At 44.8% G+C, this 19,424-nt stretch overlaps 1 protein-coding gene across 1 annotated transcript; it reads left to right on the forward strand.

Moving 5' to 3' along the window:
* The first annotated feature begins 232 nt into the window (after nt 1–232).
* Nucleotides 233–18,298, forward strand: LOC311146821 (uncharacterized protein). The gene is made up of 4 exons (XM_084183420.1): nt 233–404; nt 16,557–16,648; nt 16,823–17,021; nt 17,489–18,298. Exons 1-4 carry the CDS (start codon nt 314–316, stop codon nt 17,995–17,997), a joined length of 891 nt encoding a protein of 296 aa, XP_084039546.1. The 5' UTR covers nt 233–313; the 3' UTR covers nt 17,998–18,298.
* Nucleotides 18,299–19,424: the final 1,126 nt, after the last annotated feature.

Here is a 19,424-nt window from a genome sequence, read left to right on the forward strand (position 1 = left end):
ACTGCAGCATAAATATTTTGGTAATGTGCGTATTTATGTGTACAATTCAACTTTTGATGTAATTAGAATTATATTCATTCTGTTCCTATGCAGGGTGAAACTGAAAGGATTTTTTTTTGGGAGGGTGGGGGCAGAAAGGTTTGGCCCCATAGAGGGTGGCGCCTTTCGCGCTCTCCTGAAACCAAAGCCTTTGAAGATGTTTTTTGTTTTTCTTTTTTTTCTTCAGGCAAAGAGGACATACCCTGAAAAGTTGGACGCATGAGAATTATGTACCTTTAAAGGACATCGTTGTGTGAATTTTCACCGCCAAGCCATGCTCCACAGCCGACCAGGAGCTTGCTGGGGAAAAGTGTCTGACCTCTCTGGCGCGCACGCAGACTGGACCAATACGCATTGGATAGCAGGTAAAGTAACGCACAATTTATTATTGAATTCTACAAATTGTAATATTTGTTTGAGTAGGAAATAATGCATTACGACTACACTAGGCATATAACACATTTAAAACTGTGATATAGGTTAAATATATTACATTCCTATTCGATTACTTGTGTGTAATGGTACATGGTTGCCATGAAAGCTACAGTCCTTGCCTGTCATTCGTCATTTCCCTTGTCTTAGTGTTTGCTTTGACAACAATTAAATAGCTGGTTTGATGTCAAAGGCATTCTTTTCACATCAGCTGTTTTTGTAATATAAAGCCCTCTGCTCACAGCTGCCACCTATTTTGCCCTGACTTGTTGAGTCACCAGATGTTTTATGCAGGCCTATTGGTATTTTTGTCAGAAATGTTGATCTATTATACCCTCTACTGATTGTGTATCTGTAAACTTATTGAACACTAACTACCTTTATATTATTAATACAGCCCTTTCATCTTTGTGTTTCAAATGAGCTTTGAAAAGCTAATTCTGTGTGTTAATTGAAAATGGCCCTGCCCAGTGTAGGCGAGATTGGCTACAATATATGTTATCCTTGACCTTTGTTCTTGTGCCGATTCCCTAGTAGGGCCAGGTCATCTCTTATTTTGAGGAAATAGTGGCGGCCAGTAAGTCTTAGTGAGCGACCCTCTCCAGCGGTGGGCTGCAATCTGAATATCAAAGCGTCGTTCACACACACCTGCTAATGTTCAGTGTGTGTCCCCCTCATAGCGTGCATACTACCTCACACACAGGAGTATCCATTTCCCCTGATTTCCATTGCCTCCCCAGGTGCTAGAGAACTGTGTTTTGGCCTTGGCTGGTCTCTTTCAGGTAGTCTCTCACCACTATCTCCTCAGGGTTACCTGCATGGTGCTCAGCTGCTTGTACCTGTCCGATTGGCAAACACCTTTCAATCTGACCATGCTATCTTATTGATAATCAATAAGCAAACACAGACATGCAAAACGCTCCATTGCCTTTTTATGCTGCTTCACATTGACACAGATGCTCTGGTGCTCTCAGGACTGTCGTCAGAACCCTGTGTCGTCAGAACCCTGTGCCGTACATTTTTCTCTTCATGCTATCCGACTATTGGTCTGTTCTGTTAGTTGACCTCATACTCACCTCTAATGGGAAGGCTACGTGCTGATGCAGTGGCGGCTTTAGACTCAGCGTTCAGTCAGGCACTTACTGGACATCCAGTATCCTAGCAGTACAGTGTAGATTGGGGAGGTCAGGGAACTGGGCTGAAGTGGATGAGTTTGAACCTAACTTTCAAACTCAATGTGGCTTACCACTGCACAGTCAGCTACTCTGAAGTATAGGGAAAAAAGTCCCCACAGAATGAAACACAGGAGATGTCAGTCCATCAGGGTTGCAGAAAGGGAACCAGTAATCATCAAAAGAGCAGAAAGATGAGATTGTCCATCCTCCAATACGAAGCTCTGCTTTTATACCCCCCAAAAAATATGTGCATGCATGTCTGATGTGAGGCACTGAATACCTCACTCCCAGGTAGTGGTGTGTGTGTGTGTGTGTGGACGTGTTTAACTACATTTGTGGGGACCAGAAGTCCCTACAAGAATAGTAAACAAATAACAATTTGACCAACTGTGGACATTTTGTTGGTCCCCACCATGTCAAATGCTATTTTTAGGGGGTTTATGGTTAACGTTAGAATTAGGGTTAGGAGTTAGGGTTAGGGTTAGGTGTTAGGGAAAATAGGATTTTGAATGGGACTGAGCCTCCACTGGTTCCACTTCCTCGGGTCAAAGGTCATGGAGGTCTGCAGCCCGGTTAGTGGTCAGATCAACTGGACACTCCTTTTCCCTTTCACTACAACCTCCCTCTGGCCTGCATGGTTTGTTTAAAGAAGCTTGTAGTTTATGGGAATGAAAGGGTGCTGTTTGGTTTGGAGGTGTATATCTCTACACTCTGATGGTTCTTCTTCACTCCTCTTTCATTGCTCATTGCATCTTAATATCCACCTGTATTGCCTCTGATAGGCAGTTGGTTCCAGTGCAACGTAAAAAAGGCATCAATATGTTATATATTTGTTATTAACTTGCTAGTAACTAAGCTCAAGTGTTATTAAAGTTCTAGCCTCTCCCCCTAGTGGTGAGCAAATATTAGATCATAAAAAAATTGGTATCAACTGCTGGTTTTACATATGACTTTCTGTAAAGTCTAGAAATCCACTTTAATAGATGTATATGTAGAAGGCTACGTAGGGAAGGTTTGTCTGGCTTGCCTTGTCTGTGAGAGTGTGACTGACGTTACTGGGTAATGTCACTCTGATTGAGCCTTTAAGATGAGATGGAGGAGAATAAGTAATGAGTGATAGATTATGCAACCCAGCGTGCCACAGGGCAACCTCAACCTCAATCTGGAATTGTTTAGCGAACTCACTGAGCCACAATACGTATTTTGGGGTGAAGTGAAGGGGGCATGATCTGACTAAAAGGAATTTCAATTCCATCCATTCCATTTGTGTCTTACGTTCTTGCAGTTGACACAAACTGCTAAGTATACCAGAATTATACATTTATTATTGCTCTTAATGTCTATTGCCGATTTAACAGACTTACATTTAGAACAAAGCGATAGTTACCACAGCTGTATTCTTCTGAAATTGCTGGGTCAGCTCCATTCATCATGGTGTCATGGGCTGCTTTGAACTACCGGGCCAGCAGGTCATTACGAGAGGGGCTCAAGACAAGCGGGCGACACGGAAACGCTTTGCAGGGCGTTTGTTCATCCAGACGCACTAATGGTCAGCTTTCCCACACTGAACTGAATTTAAAGAAATTAGACATGGGGAGGGGGGGGTGATGACAGGGATTGTGTGTGTGTGTGTTTGTGTGTGTGTGATTTCTCACTCTCCCTCTCTCTCCCTCTCTCCCACTCTCCCTTTCTCACTCTCCCTCTCTCCCCATCTCACTCTCCCTCTCTCCCTCTCTCTCCCCCTCTAACTCTCCCTCTCTCCCTCGCTCCCTCACTCCCTCACTCTTTCCCTCTCTATCTCCCTCTCTATCTCCCTTTCTCACACTCCCTCTCTCACTCTCCCTCTCTCACTCTCCCTTTCTCTCTCTCCCCCTCTAACTCTCCCTCTCTCCCTCTCTCTCTCTCCCTCTAACTCTCCCTCTCTCACTCTCTCCCTCTCTCACTCTCTCCCTCTCTATCTCCCTTTCTCACTCTCTCTCTCTCTCCCTCTCTCCCTCTCTCTCGCTCCCTTTCTCACTCTCACTCTCTCACTCTCAATCTCTCACTCTCTCACTCTCTCACTCTCCCTCTCTCGATCTCTCACTCTCCCTTTCTCACTCTCCCTCTCTCAATCTCCCTCTCGCTCTCTCCCTCTCGCACTCTCTCCCTCTCTCACTCTCCCTTTCTCACTCTCCCTTTCTCACTCTCCCTCCACCTCTCACTCTCCCTCTCTCCCTCTCTCACGCTCCCTTTCTCACTCTCCCTCTCTCCCTCTCTCCCCCTCTCTCCCCCTCTAACTCTCCCTCTCTACCTCTCTATCTCCTCTCTCACTCTCTCCCTCTCTATCTCCATCTCTCCCTTTCTCACTCTCCCTCTCTCACTCTCCCTCTCTCACTCTCCCTTTCTCACTCTCCCTCTCCCTTTCTCACCCTCCCTCTCTCCCTCTCTCTCTCCCCCTCTAACTCTCCCTCTCTCCCTATCTCCCTCTCTCCCTCTCTCTCTCTCCCCCTCTAACTCTCCCTCTCTCCCTCTCTTACTCTCTCCCTCTCTATTTCCCTCTCTATCTCCCTCTCTATCTCCCTTTCTCACTCGCTCTCTCCCTCTCTCACCCTTTCTCTCTCACTCTCTCCCTTTCTCACTCTCCCTCTCTCCCTCTCTCTCCCTTTCTCACTCTCACTCTCCCTCTCTCTCTCCCTCTCTCTCCCCCTCTAACGCTCCCTCTCTCCCTCTCTCCCTCCCTCTCTCCCTCTCTATCTCCCCCTCTAACTCTCCCTCTCTCACTCTCTCCCTCTCTATCTCCCTCTCTATCTCCCTTTCTCACTCTCCCTCTATCCCTCTCTCTCTCTCTCTCGCCCTTTCTCACTCTCACTCTCTCACTCTCTCACTCTCACTCTCCCTCTCTCCCTTTCTCACTCTTACTCTCTCACTCTCACTCTCTCCCTCTCTCACTCTCCCTTTCTCCCTCTCTCACTCTCCCCCTCTCTATCTCCCTCTCTATCTCCCTTTCTCACTCTCCCTCTCTCCCTCTCTCTCTCGCTCGCCCTTTCTCACTCTCACTCTCTCACTCTCCCTCTCTCCCTTTCTCACTCTCACTCTCTCTATCTCCCTCTCTCACTCTCCCTTTCTCACTCTCCCTCTCCCTCTCTCCCTCTCGCTCGCTCTCTCCCTCACTCTCCCTCTCTCACTCTCCCTTTCTTACTCTCCCTCTCTCCCTCTCTCACTCTCCCTCTCTCCCTTTCTCACTCTCCCTCGCTCCCTCTCCCCCCCCCTCTAACTCTCCCTCTCTCCCTCTCTCTCTCTCCCTCTCTATCTCCCTCTCTATCTCCCTCTCCCTCTCCCTCTCTCCCTCTCCCTTTCTCACTCTCCCTCACTCTCCCTCTCTCCCTCTCTCTCTCCCTTTCTCACTCTCCCTCTCTCTCTCCATTTCTCACTCTCCCTTTCTTACTCTCACTCTCTCCCTCTCTCCCTCTCTATCTCTCCCTCTCTATCTCTCCCTCTCTCCCTCTCCTTCTCCCTCTCTCACTCTCCCTCTCTTACTTGCTTATGTAACCAGCAGATTGTAGTGCTCACTAAACCTGTCATCCTCTATCGCTGCCATAACACAACTTAATGAGTTCCCATTTAAGGTGAGGTTCACCGAAGTATTCTTTTTCTGCGACTCCCTCTTAAATGGCAATAATCCGCTTGGAATTTGGGTTCTTATAGGGACAAGGAAGTGAGCTAACAAGGAACAAAGACAGAATCGTTACATGCAGTGTCTTGGTCAAATAAAGTGGTAGTCCATAACTAGTTGCGATGAGATACCTCCAGAAAACTGTCTGTAAAGCCAGTTGTTTCCATTCACACAAACCACAGTTCAAATCATTTGAACTTTGCGATGACCCTGTGGCCTACTTAGTAGAAAGTAAATCATGCATTGCTTTTCACGCTGAAATCCCCTAAATGAATCATTTGTTTGATCGGTTAGAATAGGGCCTAGCGAACTGGCCTAAGGACCAACAAAACTATATTACCAAACTAAGATAAATGACATAAAACACAATGGAAAAAGACTTTGGAGAACCTTAAATGATGTCATGGGCAGAAAACCCAATTCATCTCCATCATTCATTGAAGTTAGTAAAGTGGAAAAACTCAGAAATTAAATGACAACATTGAACAGTGAACCATCATATTTTTGTATAAAATATCTAATAATGAAAGAGAATGATTGCTTTTTTGAATTTGGTCAAGTTAGTGTGGGAGAGGTGGGAAAACTATTGTTCTCCATCAATTAATGATAAGCCACAAGGTATAGACAATCTTGATGGGAAACTATTGAGAATGGTAGCAGACTGTATTGCCACCCCTATTTGCTGTATCTTTAACCAAAGCCTAAAGGAGTGTGTCCACAGGTGTGGAAGAAGGCTAAAGGAGTGTGTCCACAGGTGTGGAAGAAGGCTAAAGGAGTGTGTCCACAGGTGTGGAAGAAGGCTAAAGGAGTGTGTCCACAGGTGTGGAAGAAGGCTAAAGGAGTGTGTCCACAGGTGTGGAAGAAGGCTAAAGGAGTGTGTCCACAGGTGTGGAAGAAGGCTAAAGGAGTGTGTCCACAGGTGTGGAAGAAGGCTAAAGGTGTGTGTCCACAGGTGTGGAAGAAGGCTAAAGGAGTGTGTCCACAGGTGTGGAAGAAGGCTAAAGTAATTCCACTGCCTAAAAATAGTAAAGCACCCTTTGCTGGCTCTAACAGCTGCCCAATCAGTTTGCTGCCTATGTATGCAGATGATTCCACACTCTACATGTCAACACCCAAAGCCAGTGAGCTCACTGAAATTCTAAATAAGGAGTTACAGTCAGTATCAGAATGGGTGATTAATAATAAACTGGTCTTAAATACAGTGCCTTCGGAAAAAATTGATGAGAGAAAAAAATGTCCCTCATCAATCTCCACACAATACCCCATAATGACAAAGCAAAAACAGGTTTTTAGAAAATGTTGCTAATTTATAATTAAAAAAAAACTGAAATATCACATTTACATAAGTATTCAGACCCTTTACTCAGTACTTTGTTGAAGCACCTTTTTCAGCGATTACAGCATCAAATCTTCTTGGGTATGACACTACAAGCTTGGCACACCTGTATTTGGGGAGTTTCTCCCATTCTTCTCTGCAGATTCCCTCAAGCTCAAACTGCAAAAATCTCTGAAGCTGGAGACTCTTATCTCCCTCACTAACTTTAAGCATCAGTTGTCAGAGCAGCTTACCGATCACTGCACCTGTACACAGCCCATCTGTAATTAGCCCACTCAACTACCTCATCCCCATATTGTTATTTATTTTGCTCATTTGCACCCCAGTATCTCTATTTGCACATCATCTTCTACACATCTATCATTCCAGTGTTAATACTAAATTGTAATTATTTTGCACTATGGCCTATTTATTGCCTTACCTCCATAACTTACTACATTTGCACACACTGTATATAGATTTTCTATTTTTCTATTGTGTTTTTGACTGTATGTTTTGTTTTACCCCACATGTAACTCTGTGTAGTTGTTGTTTTTATCGCACTGCTTTGCTTTACCTTGGCCAGGTCGCAGTTGTAAATGAAAACTTGTTCTCAACTGGCTTACCTGGTGAGATAAAATAAATACAAATAAAAGCTCTGTCAGGTTGGATGGAGAGCGTCGCTTAATCGGGTTCAAGTCTGGGCTCTGGCTGGGCCACTCAGACATTCAGAGACTTGTCCCCAAGCCACTCCTGCGTTGTCTTGACTGTGTGCTTAGGGTTGTTGTCCTGTTGGAAGGTGAACCTTCGCCCCAGTCTGAGGTCCTGAGCGCTCTGGAGCAGGTTTTCATCAAGGATCTCTCTATACTTTGCTCCGTTCATCTTTCCCTCGATTCTGACTAGTCTCCCAGTCCCTGCCACTGAAAAACATCCCCACAGCATGATGCTGCCACTACCATGCTTCACCGTAGGGATGGTGCCAGGTTTCCTCCAGACATGACGCTTGGCATTCAGGCCAAAGAGTTCAATCTTGGTTTCATCAGACCAGAGAATCTTGTTTCTCATGGTCTGAGAGTCTTTAGGTGCCTTTTGGCAAACTCCAAGCAGGCTGTCATGTGCCTTTTACTGAGGAGTGGCTTCCGTCTGGCCGCTCTACCATAAAGGCCTGATTAGTGGAGTGCTGCAGAGATGGTTGTCCTTCTGGAAGTTTCTCCCATCTCCACAGAGGAACTCTGGAGCTCTCTCAGAGTGACCATCGGGCTCTTGGTCACCTCCCTGACCAAGGCCCTTCTCCCCCGATTGCTCAGTTTGGCCGGGCAGCCAGCTCTAGGAAGAGTCTTGGTGGTTCCAAACTTCTTCCATTTAAGAATGATGGAGGCCACTGTGTTCTTGGGGACCTTCAATGCCGCATAATTTTTTTGATACCCTTCCCCAGATCTGTGCCTCGACACAATCCTGTCTCGGAGCTCTATGGACAATTCCTTCGACCTCATGGCTTGGTTTTTGCTCTGACATGCACTGTCAACCGTGGGACCTTATATAGTCAGGTGTGTGCCTTTCCAAATCATGTCCAATCAATTGAATTTACCACAGGTGGACTCCAATCAAGTTGTAGAAACATCTCAAGGATGATCAATGCAAACAGGATGCACCTGAGCTCAATTTCGAGTCTCATAGCAAAGGGTCTGAATACTTATGTAAATAAAGTATTTCAGTTTTTTACTTGTAATACATTTGCAATAATTTCTACAAACCTGTTTTCACTTTGTCATTATGGGGCATTGTGTGTAGATTGCTGAGGATTATTGAAAAAAAAATCCATTTTAGAATAAGGCTGTGACGTAACAAAATGTGGAAAAAATCAAGGGGTCTGAATATATTCCGAAGGCACTGTACATCTAAAACTAAAAGCATTGTATTTAGTTGAAAACATTCTCAAAGACCTAAACCTCAACTGGAGTTGTTTATAAAGGGTGTGACCATTGAGCAAGTTGAGGAAGCTAAACTCCTAGGTATAACATTGGATGGCCAGTTATTATGGTCAAGTCATATTGACAAAGTTGTTGTGAAGATGGAAAGGGGTATGTCTGTTATAAAAAATAAGTTCTGAGTTTTTTACACAATCAACTGTACTAGTTGTTCAGGCTCTGGTCTTGTCCATCTTGATTACTGTCTGGTAATATGGTCAGGTGCAGCAAAGAAAGACCTAGCAAAGCTGCAGCTGGCTCAAAACAGAGCAGCACACCTTACCCTTAACTGCACATACAGAACTAACATCAATAACATGCATGCCAGTCTTTCCTGGTTGACGAGAGATTAACTGCTTCTCTTCTAGTTTTTATGAGAAGTATTACTGTAATGAAAATTCTAGATTGTCTGCATAATCAAATAACATTCAGCTCAGACACCCATACATACCCCACAATACATGCCACCAGGGGTCTCTTCACAGTCCTCAAGTCCAAAAGGAATTCACAGCAACACACAGTATTAGAAAGAGCCATGATCGCATGGAACTCCCATCTCCAATTACTCAAGCAAACAGAAAAATTACTAAATTACTTTTTAAAAAGATTAAACAACCTCTCATGGAATGGTGTGGACTGTGAAGGGACACACAAACACACGTACACACAGACACACTCTAAGCACACATTATTTGTTTAGTTGTATTGTTTGTATTATTATTATTATTTATTTATATTTTTTGTATATCGTTGTATTTTAAATTTGTGTGACTGTCCTTGTCTATCAGTGTATAAGTGTTTAGTTACTTGTCATGTTTTTGTGTTTTTTGTGGACCCCAGGAAGAATAGCTGCTGCCTCTGAAAAAGCTAATTGGGATCCAAATAAACAAACAAACCAATCAGAAAAGTTGTGGGCGTGGCTTAGTCCCATTGAGGTGAAGGTTAAGGTTAGGGGTGGGGCTAATGTCCTCTGGAGGATTCATTCTAACGCCCACCCCTGGACCATGATCCCTAAAGTAAATGGGTTGGAGGGGCTGCTTTCACTCTCCACAGCATCTCTGAGAGGGACATTGGTTTAGGCCTGAGAGGGTGAGGGTACTAATCCAGCCATACTACTTCAAACACTTTGGTTTCTCAGTAAAAACACCATTACCTGGGTTTCTCTGGACCTTTCTGGACCTTTCTTCTATGGTGTTAAAGAGAGGATGCTAACCTCAGGGCCATAGAGGTAAATCACTGCTCACTTACAGTAAACCCCAATCCGAACATCAATGCATGATTAATGCGAAATACAAGTTAAGAGCACACATCTCAAGTTAGGATTCAGCCCTTAGGTTTAGTTTTATCATCAGACAACCACTTTGTTTGGTTCCGAGCAGCACCACTGATTGCAGCCGTAGTGGTGAAACTGCCACGTCTGTTTGGCATATTACAACAACAAAGAGGTTACTTCAAACAACCAATACTGTTTTTTCCCCTCAGACATCATTGCACATCATTGCATGCGCGATAGAACAGCAGAGTATTTACTACGATGCTGGGTACTCATCTCCTCCTTTTCAAAAACAAAACAAAAACAATATCAAATGTGCCTGGGGCGACCAGTGGCGCTGTTTCACCTTATGCGGCTCTCAGCTTTAAGGACCGATTGAGGTTCAGTTGTACTGCTCTCTCTCCCATCCAGAGCCACTATGCCAAAAACAATGACATTGGCCCTGGTTCTCTCTACCTTAGTCTTCAGTCCTCATGGTCTTCTTAACAATGACCCTGCGCTGGTATAGCCAGATCTCAGATCTGTTTGTGCTGTCTTGCCAATGCCTAGCATGAAAATAAATGTGACAATGTGGTGTGACACTTTCCTTAGGAGTTGGCAAGACGGCATAAACAGATCTGGGACCAGGCTGGGGCTGTTCAGCTTGATGAAGCACTTTTGATACTAATCTCTTAGTATGAATGAAAGCACAGATCAGTAATATCTCATTAGCCGTCTTTGATCTGATATGTAATGGCTCTTCTGTTGTGTATCTTCGTGTGACATACCTGAGAAATACAGCCCTCTTACCTAAGACTATGTCAAGATGGTTACATACAGCAGAAACGTCTCCAGTAAGTAGAACCCAAAACCATATCTTGCTCACGAGAGACTAACTTTCAAGGAACCCTTCAATGCAAGAAACCCACTGACATTGTCTATCCGGATACTCTAGCTACCATCTCCTCCAGGGATAACCAGCCCAGGGAAGTGTTGTACACACCTTCTGATTGCCTGCATCTGACCAGGGTTATGTGAGCCGCAAACATCGCCAGCTATCTGTTTCTCATTTTAGGCAGCGTTCTGTGGGTTTTCCACCGGCGACAGCTGAGCTAAAGAGTGGAAACTGGCACTAACAAGCAATTACCTCCTCTCCTTTCCAGCCTGGAAGGCATTAGGGGATTATGCAGCGTAATCAGATCCTCTGGTTCTGTCGCTGCTGACTGCAGTTTAGTCTAACGGCAGTTAGAAGGGCATATCTGGCGCATTGTGGTCAGTGTGGTCTGAGTAGTAGGGGGGAATCGAACCCGAACCCGCCACTTTAACATATAAGAACACACAGTATGGGACTGTGGAGATTATGGGTGTGTGTGTTTGCTACCAGAAATGTACAGAAACTGAAAAGCAAACCAACAAGTAGTAAACCGCCAGGTGTACAAATAGTCTGTTCTGACTGGATGGACTGGACATATTAGAACAGGTTTGCACAGGAACCAGAAGAAATAGAGAACATGCATGCTGTGTATATCATCATAGGTGTTATGGAAGATTCTGTACCCAGATAAGTGTTCTGGTAATGATCAGGCGAAGAGCCGACAGTGGCTAGTAGACTGAATCTCCTCTTTCTCACCAGGTGTCTTTTATTGTGTTGGGGATTTAGTGAGGTCCGTTCCCCTTGCTCTAGAGCTCTGTCTGTGACAGGTAAAGCTGGAGGATAGAACACCTCTAATGGCCTTCATTATGGGAGAGGGTTCTGTTCTGGAGAGATTGGATCTGAGCTGTTAAAGGGGAAGTTCAGGATTTTACAACTTGATGTTAGATGATTCCTCACCTTGAAAGTAGTCTATTGACCTGGAGAAACTGTAATCCATGGTTTGGTTTTCTTCAGCCACTACAAACTTCAGCTAACTTCAGCCACCGCTAACTAAAATTCTAAAGTAGTGATGGATTATAGTTTCTCCTGGCCCATAGACTACTTTTAGGGTGAGAAACCATCTAACATCAAGTTGTAAAACCCTGGACTTCCCCTTCAAAGTGAGACAGAACACAGGAGGGAAGCCCTTCCTAGCTAGCTCTACGCTGTATGAGATCTTTCACGGAGGAGGAATACAAAGTGATTTAACCATATAGCTAGCTACCCAACTCAGTGATGATAATGTGAAACACGTTTATGTTCAAGCAATATAATTTGTCCATATATTAGTCATGGGCGGAACACACGCTAGCCCTGAGCAAATATCAACTTAGTTTATTTACAATGAATATGTAATTATTCAGGCCTCCCAAGTGACGCAGCGGTTTAAGGCTCTGCATCACAGTGCTAGAGGCGTCACTACAGACCCGGGTTCAATCCCGGGCTGTCGCAGCTGGCCGCAACCGGGAGACCCATGAGGCGGCGCACAATTGGCCCAGCGTCGTCCGCGTTAGGGGAGGGTTTGGCCAGCCAGGATGTCCTTGTCCCATCGCGCTCTAGCGACTCCTGTGGCGGGCCGGGCACATGCATGCTGACAGGGTCGCAAGGTGTACAGTATTTCCTCCGACACATTGGTGTGGCTGGCTTCTGGGTTAAGCGAGCAGTGTGTCAAGAAGCAGTGCGGCTTGGCAGGGTTGTGTTTCGGAGGACACTTGGCTCTCGACCTTCGCCTCTCCCGAGTCCTTCCGGGAGTTGCAGCGATGGGTCAAGACTGAACTATCAACTGGATATTACGAAATTGGGGGAAAAAACTAAAAATATATATGTCATTATTTAATACAATATCTGTACACTTACATTTTAGTCATTTAGCAGATGCTCTTATCCAGAGAAACTTACAGAAGCAATTAAGGTTAAGTGCCTTGCTCAAGGGCATATCGACAGGTTTTGTTCACCTAGTCGGCTCGGGGTCCGAACCAGCAACCTTTCGGTTACTTGCCCGAAGCTCTTAACTGCTAGGCTACCTGCCGCCCTCATCAGTAAGTATAGCTTACATTGTTCTCCCCATCTCATTGCAAACCTAACCTTACTCCGAGCAAATTTACAATTCAATGTATACGTATGTACAGTGGGGGGAAAAAGTATTTAGTCAGCCACCAATTGTGCAAGTTCTCCCACTTAAAAAGATGAGAGAGGCCTGTAATTTTAATCATAGGTACACGTCAACTATGACAGACAAAATGAGAAAAGAAAATCCAGAAAATCACATTGTAGGATTTTTAATGAATTTATTTGCAAATTATGGTGGAAAATAAGTATTTGGTCAATAACAAAAGTTTCTCAATACTTTGTTATATACCCTTTGTTGGCAATGACACAGGTCAAACGTTTTCTGTAAGTCTTCACAAGGTTTTCACACACTGTTGCTGGAATTTTGGCCCATTCCTCCATGCAGATCTCCTCTAGAGCAGTGATGTTTTGGGGATGTCGCTGGGCAACACGGACTTTCAACTCCCTCCAAAGATTTTCTATGGGGTTGAGATCTGGAGACTGGCTATCATTCATCTTCAATGCCCTTGCTGATGGAAGGAGGTTTTCACTCAAAATCTCACGATACATGGCCCCATTCATTCTTTCCTTTACACGAATCAGTCATCCTGGTCCCTTTGCAGAAAAACAGCCCCAAAGCATGATGTTTCCACCCCCATGCTTCACAGTAGGTATGGTGTTCTTTGGATGCAACTCAGCATTCTTTGTCCTCCAAACACGACGAGTTGAGTTTTTACCAAACAGTTCTATTTTGGTTCATCTGACCATATGACATTCTCCCAATCCTCTTCTGGATCATCCAAATGCACTCTAGCAAACTTCAGATGGGCCTGGACATTAAGCAGGGGGACACGTCTGGCACTGCAGGATTTGAGTCCCTGGCGGCGTAGTGTGTTACTGATGGTAGGCTTTGTTACTTTGGTCCCAGCTCTCTGCAGGTCATTCACTAGGTCCCCCCGTGTGGTTCTGGGATTTTTGCTCACCGTTCTTGTGATCATTTTGACCCCACGGGGTGAGATCTTGCGTGGAGCCCCAGATCGAGGGAGATTATCAGTGGTCTTGTATGTCTTCCATTTCCTAATACTTGCTCCCACAGTTGATTTCTTCAAACCAAGCTGCTTACCTATTGCAGATTCAGTCTTCCCAGCCTGGTGCAGGTCTACAATTTTGTTTCTGGTGTCCTTTGACAGCTCTTTGGTCTTGGCCATAGTGGAGTTTGGAGTGTGACTGTTTGAGGTTGTGGACAGGTGTCTTTTATACTGATAACAAGTTCAAACAGGTGCCATTAATACAGATAACGAGTGGAGGAGCCTCTTAAAGAAGAAGTTACAGGCCTGTGAGAGCCAGAAATCTTGCTTGTTTGTAGGTGACCAAATACTTATTTTCCACCATAATTTGCAAATAAATTCATTAAAAATCCTACAATGTGATTTTCTGGAGAAAAAAATTCTCAATTTGTCTGTCATAGTTGACGTGTACCTATGATGAAAATTACAGGCCTCTCTCATCTTTTTAAGTGGGAGAACTTGCACAATTGGTGGCTGACTAAATACTTTTTCCCCCACTGTATACAGTAAGGGGAGGAAACTGTACCAACAACACAAATATAAGGTGACAAGCAATCGAATGAAGAGGCTGCTGACCAAACCAAAGCCTTTAATCAGACCAGTGAGGCCCATCAAACACAGACACACACACAGACACACACACATACACACACTTCACACACACACACCATGAGCACAGGCTCTGAAGCTCTGGAGTTCTGGAGGTCTTCAGGACTCAGCTAGCCCACCTCCACCTTCTACCCCCTGAGGGGCTGGAGGCGTTGGGCTGTAAACAGCTCCAGAGCGATGGGTTGAAATGAGCCGGGCAGACAGGCCCACATACACCCAGCATACAGGGCTAAAGGAGGCTAAACGCTCCCAGCTGTGGCATTAAGGACTCAAAACAAGGCCTCTCAAAGGACCGAGAGGGGATCTGTTGAAAAATCCCCTTTAGCCTCTCTCTCTCTCCCAATGGCCAGCTTATAAATCAGGTTAGGGGAGAGGGAGTTGGATTGCAGTCTCTCTAGGGCTCTCTACTCCGCACACACACGCAAGCACCACACACACAAACACACACACAAACACACACACATTTCCCTCTGCTTTTCAGGTTCCATTGTGTAAGAGACTGACGTCTGCTTTCTCCCTGGCCCTGATTTGACTTACTGTTTCTCAGTAACTATGTTGATATAGTCAAGCCTCTGTAATCTTCTGAAGCAGGTTGGAGATGCACACACAGACCCTGTCGTAGCCTTTGTACTGTTATCTTGTCAGTATTCCATCGTCCTGAGTAAAGATAGCATTGTGATGATTGTCTAGGAATTTAGACTGAGGGTACGTCCCCAGTGACACACTATTCCCTTTATAGTGCACTTCGTTTGACCAGAGCCCAATTTTGATCAGAGCCCTATGGGCCTTGGCCAAAAGTAGTGCACTATAAAGGGGATAGTGTGCCACTGGGGACGCACCCTGAGGGTTGTATTTAGAAACATTGAGAAGCAGCAGAGTTTACATACCTGACCATGGATCTTCACGACCCGGTCTAGTTCAGCTACCAGGCTATCGCTTCTATCTGGTGGATGATAGATTACTGTTGGTGCATCTTATATAGATAGGCCTATGGTTGTTTTCACAGAATCATGGTATGTTATGTGTCAATGTTTTTGGTCTCTCTGAGCTGAATTTCGTTTCGCCATACCATCTGTTGATGATGTCGAAATCAACCAATTTTGTCTGCTCTCAACTTAAATGGGCTTTGAGATTTCTAGAGGAGATCGAATAATGATTATCTCGAGAACGAGTTGTTTCTAGTCAATCCCTCCACATCTGAACGTTCCATATGGTTTTACTTAAATGGCACATCAGCTGAGATATATATGGAAAGCTGAGAGGACAGAGAGAACCAGTAGGATGGGAGATGAGCGTATTGCTGGATGCTGGATACATGAATCTAAAGTGACACCTCAGCTCTTTGGAGAGAGATGCAAAGGTGATATCACTGGTTTCTGTTGCGTTTCTGAGCTCAATTTATGAATGTAATACTCTGCTGTTCTAGCAAAAGGTGCTTGACTGTCTTAACAAATGAAGTGGAACAAACACCCATTGGTTTTTTAGCATCATCTGTCTTGAAGTTCAGTGAGTGTGAATCTGCACTATCGGTGCTATTTACTTGTTCGTTTACCTTTACCATTCACCTCAAAGTTGGTGCCGAAACCCGGGGTCCAACCAGGGACCTTTAGCTGATGTGCTGAACGGCAGTCAAATTTGTGTTTGAGCCTTTGAGGGTTCTTTACAGTAACAGTGGTGAGACGTGCGGTGCTATCATTGACATACAGCAGACCCGGTCACAGACCCGGTCGTACCCCTCTTATATAAACATTCTACATTTAATCTACGCTCAAACCCCTTATCACCACCTCCTCATCTCTGTGGTTTCCTCTGAGATCTCCGTGAAGCATCACCGCTTTATGTGGTCCACCGTGTTCCCCTTTAACAGAACCAGCGCTAGCTCCTCCTAAATACGTCTTTGACAGGTATCTGACTGAAGGTAGCCTTTATCTGGACAGGAGCTGTTCTGTGCCTGTATGTACCGACAAGCTGACACTAGCAGCCCGCACGCATCATGTTGTGCAGTTAGTTTATGTTATTCTTGTAAGAGTGCTTCTTGAGGTCGGGACAATTGACAGAGCGAGGCCTTGTTCTGCTTTCTCTCCAGGTGGGCCAAGATGGAGGACGAGGAGGAGGGACAGACCAGGGGTGACCGCCAGACCGTCAGCAGGCACACCTTACCACCTGAGGAACTTGAAGGTGAGGGGCTTATTAGCTTTAACATCATCATAATCACCACTAACTTCATCATGATTTACTTCATCATCCATAATCATCATGTTTATCATCCTCCTTATTTATAGTTGTCATATTGTTACCTGTGTTGTTCCTCTACTCTGTGGACCAATTGTCATGAACTGTCCTCTCCTGTAGGTGCTGCTGTGGGTGGTTGTCTCTCTGCTGCCCCTGGTGGAGGGGGCTCATATTGGCGCTGGTTTGGGGGAAGACTCTGTCCAGGCTGTGGGACTGCTGGGAGGGATGAGGGAACGGCAGCTCCCAGACACTCTACCTGAGGTGGATGAGGAACAAGAGGAGGAGAGTGACCCGTACTCCCCTTGGCATGGCCTCTATGGTAAGAGTGGAACTATAAAGTGCCCTGTAGATCGACATTTTCTCAATGTTCAACAGTACCCTCAATTTAAGCCTTGCACTTGTTAATCAGGCATGATGTTCTCCATGAATAGGGAAGAGTAAACGATGGGTGTGCAACACGATTCTAGAGTATAAGCCACTGATCTTAACTTTCTCTGTCTCTCGCGCTCTCAAATTCAGATTGCTTTATTGGCATGAAGTACAATTTGTAGATATTGCCAAAGCAATTGTACAGCATTTCAGTAAAGTAAGTAAACTGCAATGAGGAAATGAAATACAATTCAGTAGTAATAATAATACATATAATCATGTATGCAAGTACAACACTCTTGCTGTTGTATTGTCTAATCTTCAGTCAATAAATTGTATTAAAATAAGATTTTAAAAAAAATAATAAAAAAAATAGGCTAAATAAAACAACAAAATCTGTCTCCCTCTCTCTCTCAGACCCATCTGTGATGGACGAAGCGGACGACCACCCCAGTGGCCGGTGGGGGGGACGTTCCCCTCGCAACTCAGACCCCTCAGACGCCGAACCAAAAGGCTCGGCCAAGAAAAAGAAGAAGAGGAAGAAGAAAGAGAAAGAGAAAGAGAGAGAGAAAGAGAGGGATAAAAAGGCCAAAGGAAAGGTCAGGCGGCCCCAGCACAGCAGCCCAGACTGCAGGGTGGAGAAACGAGAGATGAAGGTGCGGGACTTGGGCCTGGGATTCGACTCGGACGAGATCGTCCTCTTCAAGTTTTGCGTGGGCTCCTGCCAGTCGTCCAGGACCAACTACGACCTGGCTCTAAGGGCCCTGATGGAGAACGGGTCCCTGCCGCGGAGGACCTCCCGGCGAGTCAGCGCCCACCCCTGCTGCCGGCCCGACCGCTACGAGCCTGTGTCCTTCATGGACGCCCACACCACGTGGCAGACCATCCAGTCGCTGTCGGCAGCCAGCTGCATGTGTATGGGCTGAGAGAGCCAGCCTGGAGGAGGAAGAATAGGGGAGGGTGGCAACTGGCTGTCACTCACCTCTGCCTGAGAATATACAAATGGTGGCTCGCCATTGAGGCTGGGTCTAGGGAGAGCATCTGGGTTCTGGGAGGGCAGAAGTGGTTGCTCCGAAAAGTATGCAATAGGGCTGGTCCCCAGTACAAAGCAGGATGGAGATTCTGTAGAGTGTCTATGATGGTGGAGCGAGGCCACGCCTCTTCCTGTTGCCCATTTCCTGTTGAGGATAAGTGGATTTGTTGGCAATGGGAAACTGTCATGAGCGAATGGCAAGACAGTGACCACACAATGGTGGGTAGGGCGGCAGGTAGCTTAGTGGGTAAGAGCGTTGTGCCAGTAACCGAAAGGTCGCTGGTTCTAATCCCCGAGCCGACTAGGTGAAAAATCTGTCGATGTGCCCTTAAGCAAGGCACTTAACCCTAATTGCTCCTGTAAGTCGCTCTGGATAAGAGCGTCTGCTAAATGACTAAAATGTAAATGTAAATGTGGGATTTGAATATTCACAGCAGTTGGGATATGTATAAGACTGACCTGGAGTACTGCTGAAAATATTGACTCAAAGGTCTAAAAGAGGACCATATCTCATTGCATTTGACCACAGGTAGACAAGCTCAAACCACTTTTGACAATGTCAACATACAGTATGTCAATTCCTTCAAAACAGGGATATTCCATACCATAATTGCATTTTTCAATGTTCACTTGAACTCTACCAAATAGATGCCATGCATCTCTTTGAATTACTGTATTATAGCCAACATATTTATTACAAATGACTTATTTATTTATTATTGTTTCATATGAGATGGACTGTAGATGTATATTTATTGTCATGATCACATATCCCGGGGGTTTGTGTTGCTCGGGGCTTTATGTTGCTGGGTCCTTTGTCATTGAATTGTGTTTGATGTTGTTTTGAAACATCAAAAAGATCAGAACAAGTGGAAAGAACCTCAACCAGGGTTGGGGAGTAGCGTGTTACATGTAATCCATTACATGTAATTGATTACAAACACTGTTAACTGTAATCCGTTATGTTACCAGCTCAAATATTGTTATCAGATTCCAGATACTTTTGAAAAAACTAAATGATTATTTCTAGGGTTACTTTTACCCCATTCATGTCCTTGTACTATATTTAGTACAATATCAAAATGCGCCATTGAACAAATTCAGTTTGGTGTAAATGCATGAAATCTGGTGTCAACATATTTACTACAAGTGTCTAGACAGGCCACATTGACATTTTAAGATTGACATTGGAAGTATGATAGATAATGACAATCAAAATTGGGATTTTGAGAAAATGTGGAAAAGTCATTAATATGACTTCAGCATATGTATTTTGAAATACATTTCAGAATTAAATTGTTTAAAAGCATATAGTATTGT

Source organism: Coregonus lavaretus (assembly GCF_964263955.1).
Source record: "Coregonus lavaretus genome assembly, chromosome: 19".
In the NCBI taxonomy this organism is placed as follows: domain Eukaryota; kingdom Metazoa; phylum Chordata; class Actinopteri; order Salmoniformes; family Salmonidae; genus Coregonus; species Coregonus lavaretus.

Excerpts from the sequence above, each read along its gene's own strand:
- LOC311146821 (XM_084183420.1), top strand. The coding sequence starts at position 314 with ATGCTCCACAGCCGACCAGGAGCTTGCTGGGGAAAAGTGTCTGACCTC. Across the intron at positions 405-16,556 it reads CAATACGCATTGGATAGCAG|GTGGGCCAAGATGGAGGACG; the intron begins GTAAAGTAACGC and ends CTTTCTCTCCAG. Across the intron at positions 17,022-17,488 it reads CCCTTGGCATGGCCTCTATG|ACCCATCTGTGATGGACGAA; the intron begins GTAAGAGTGGAA and ends TCTCTCTCTCAG.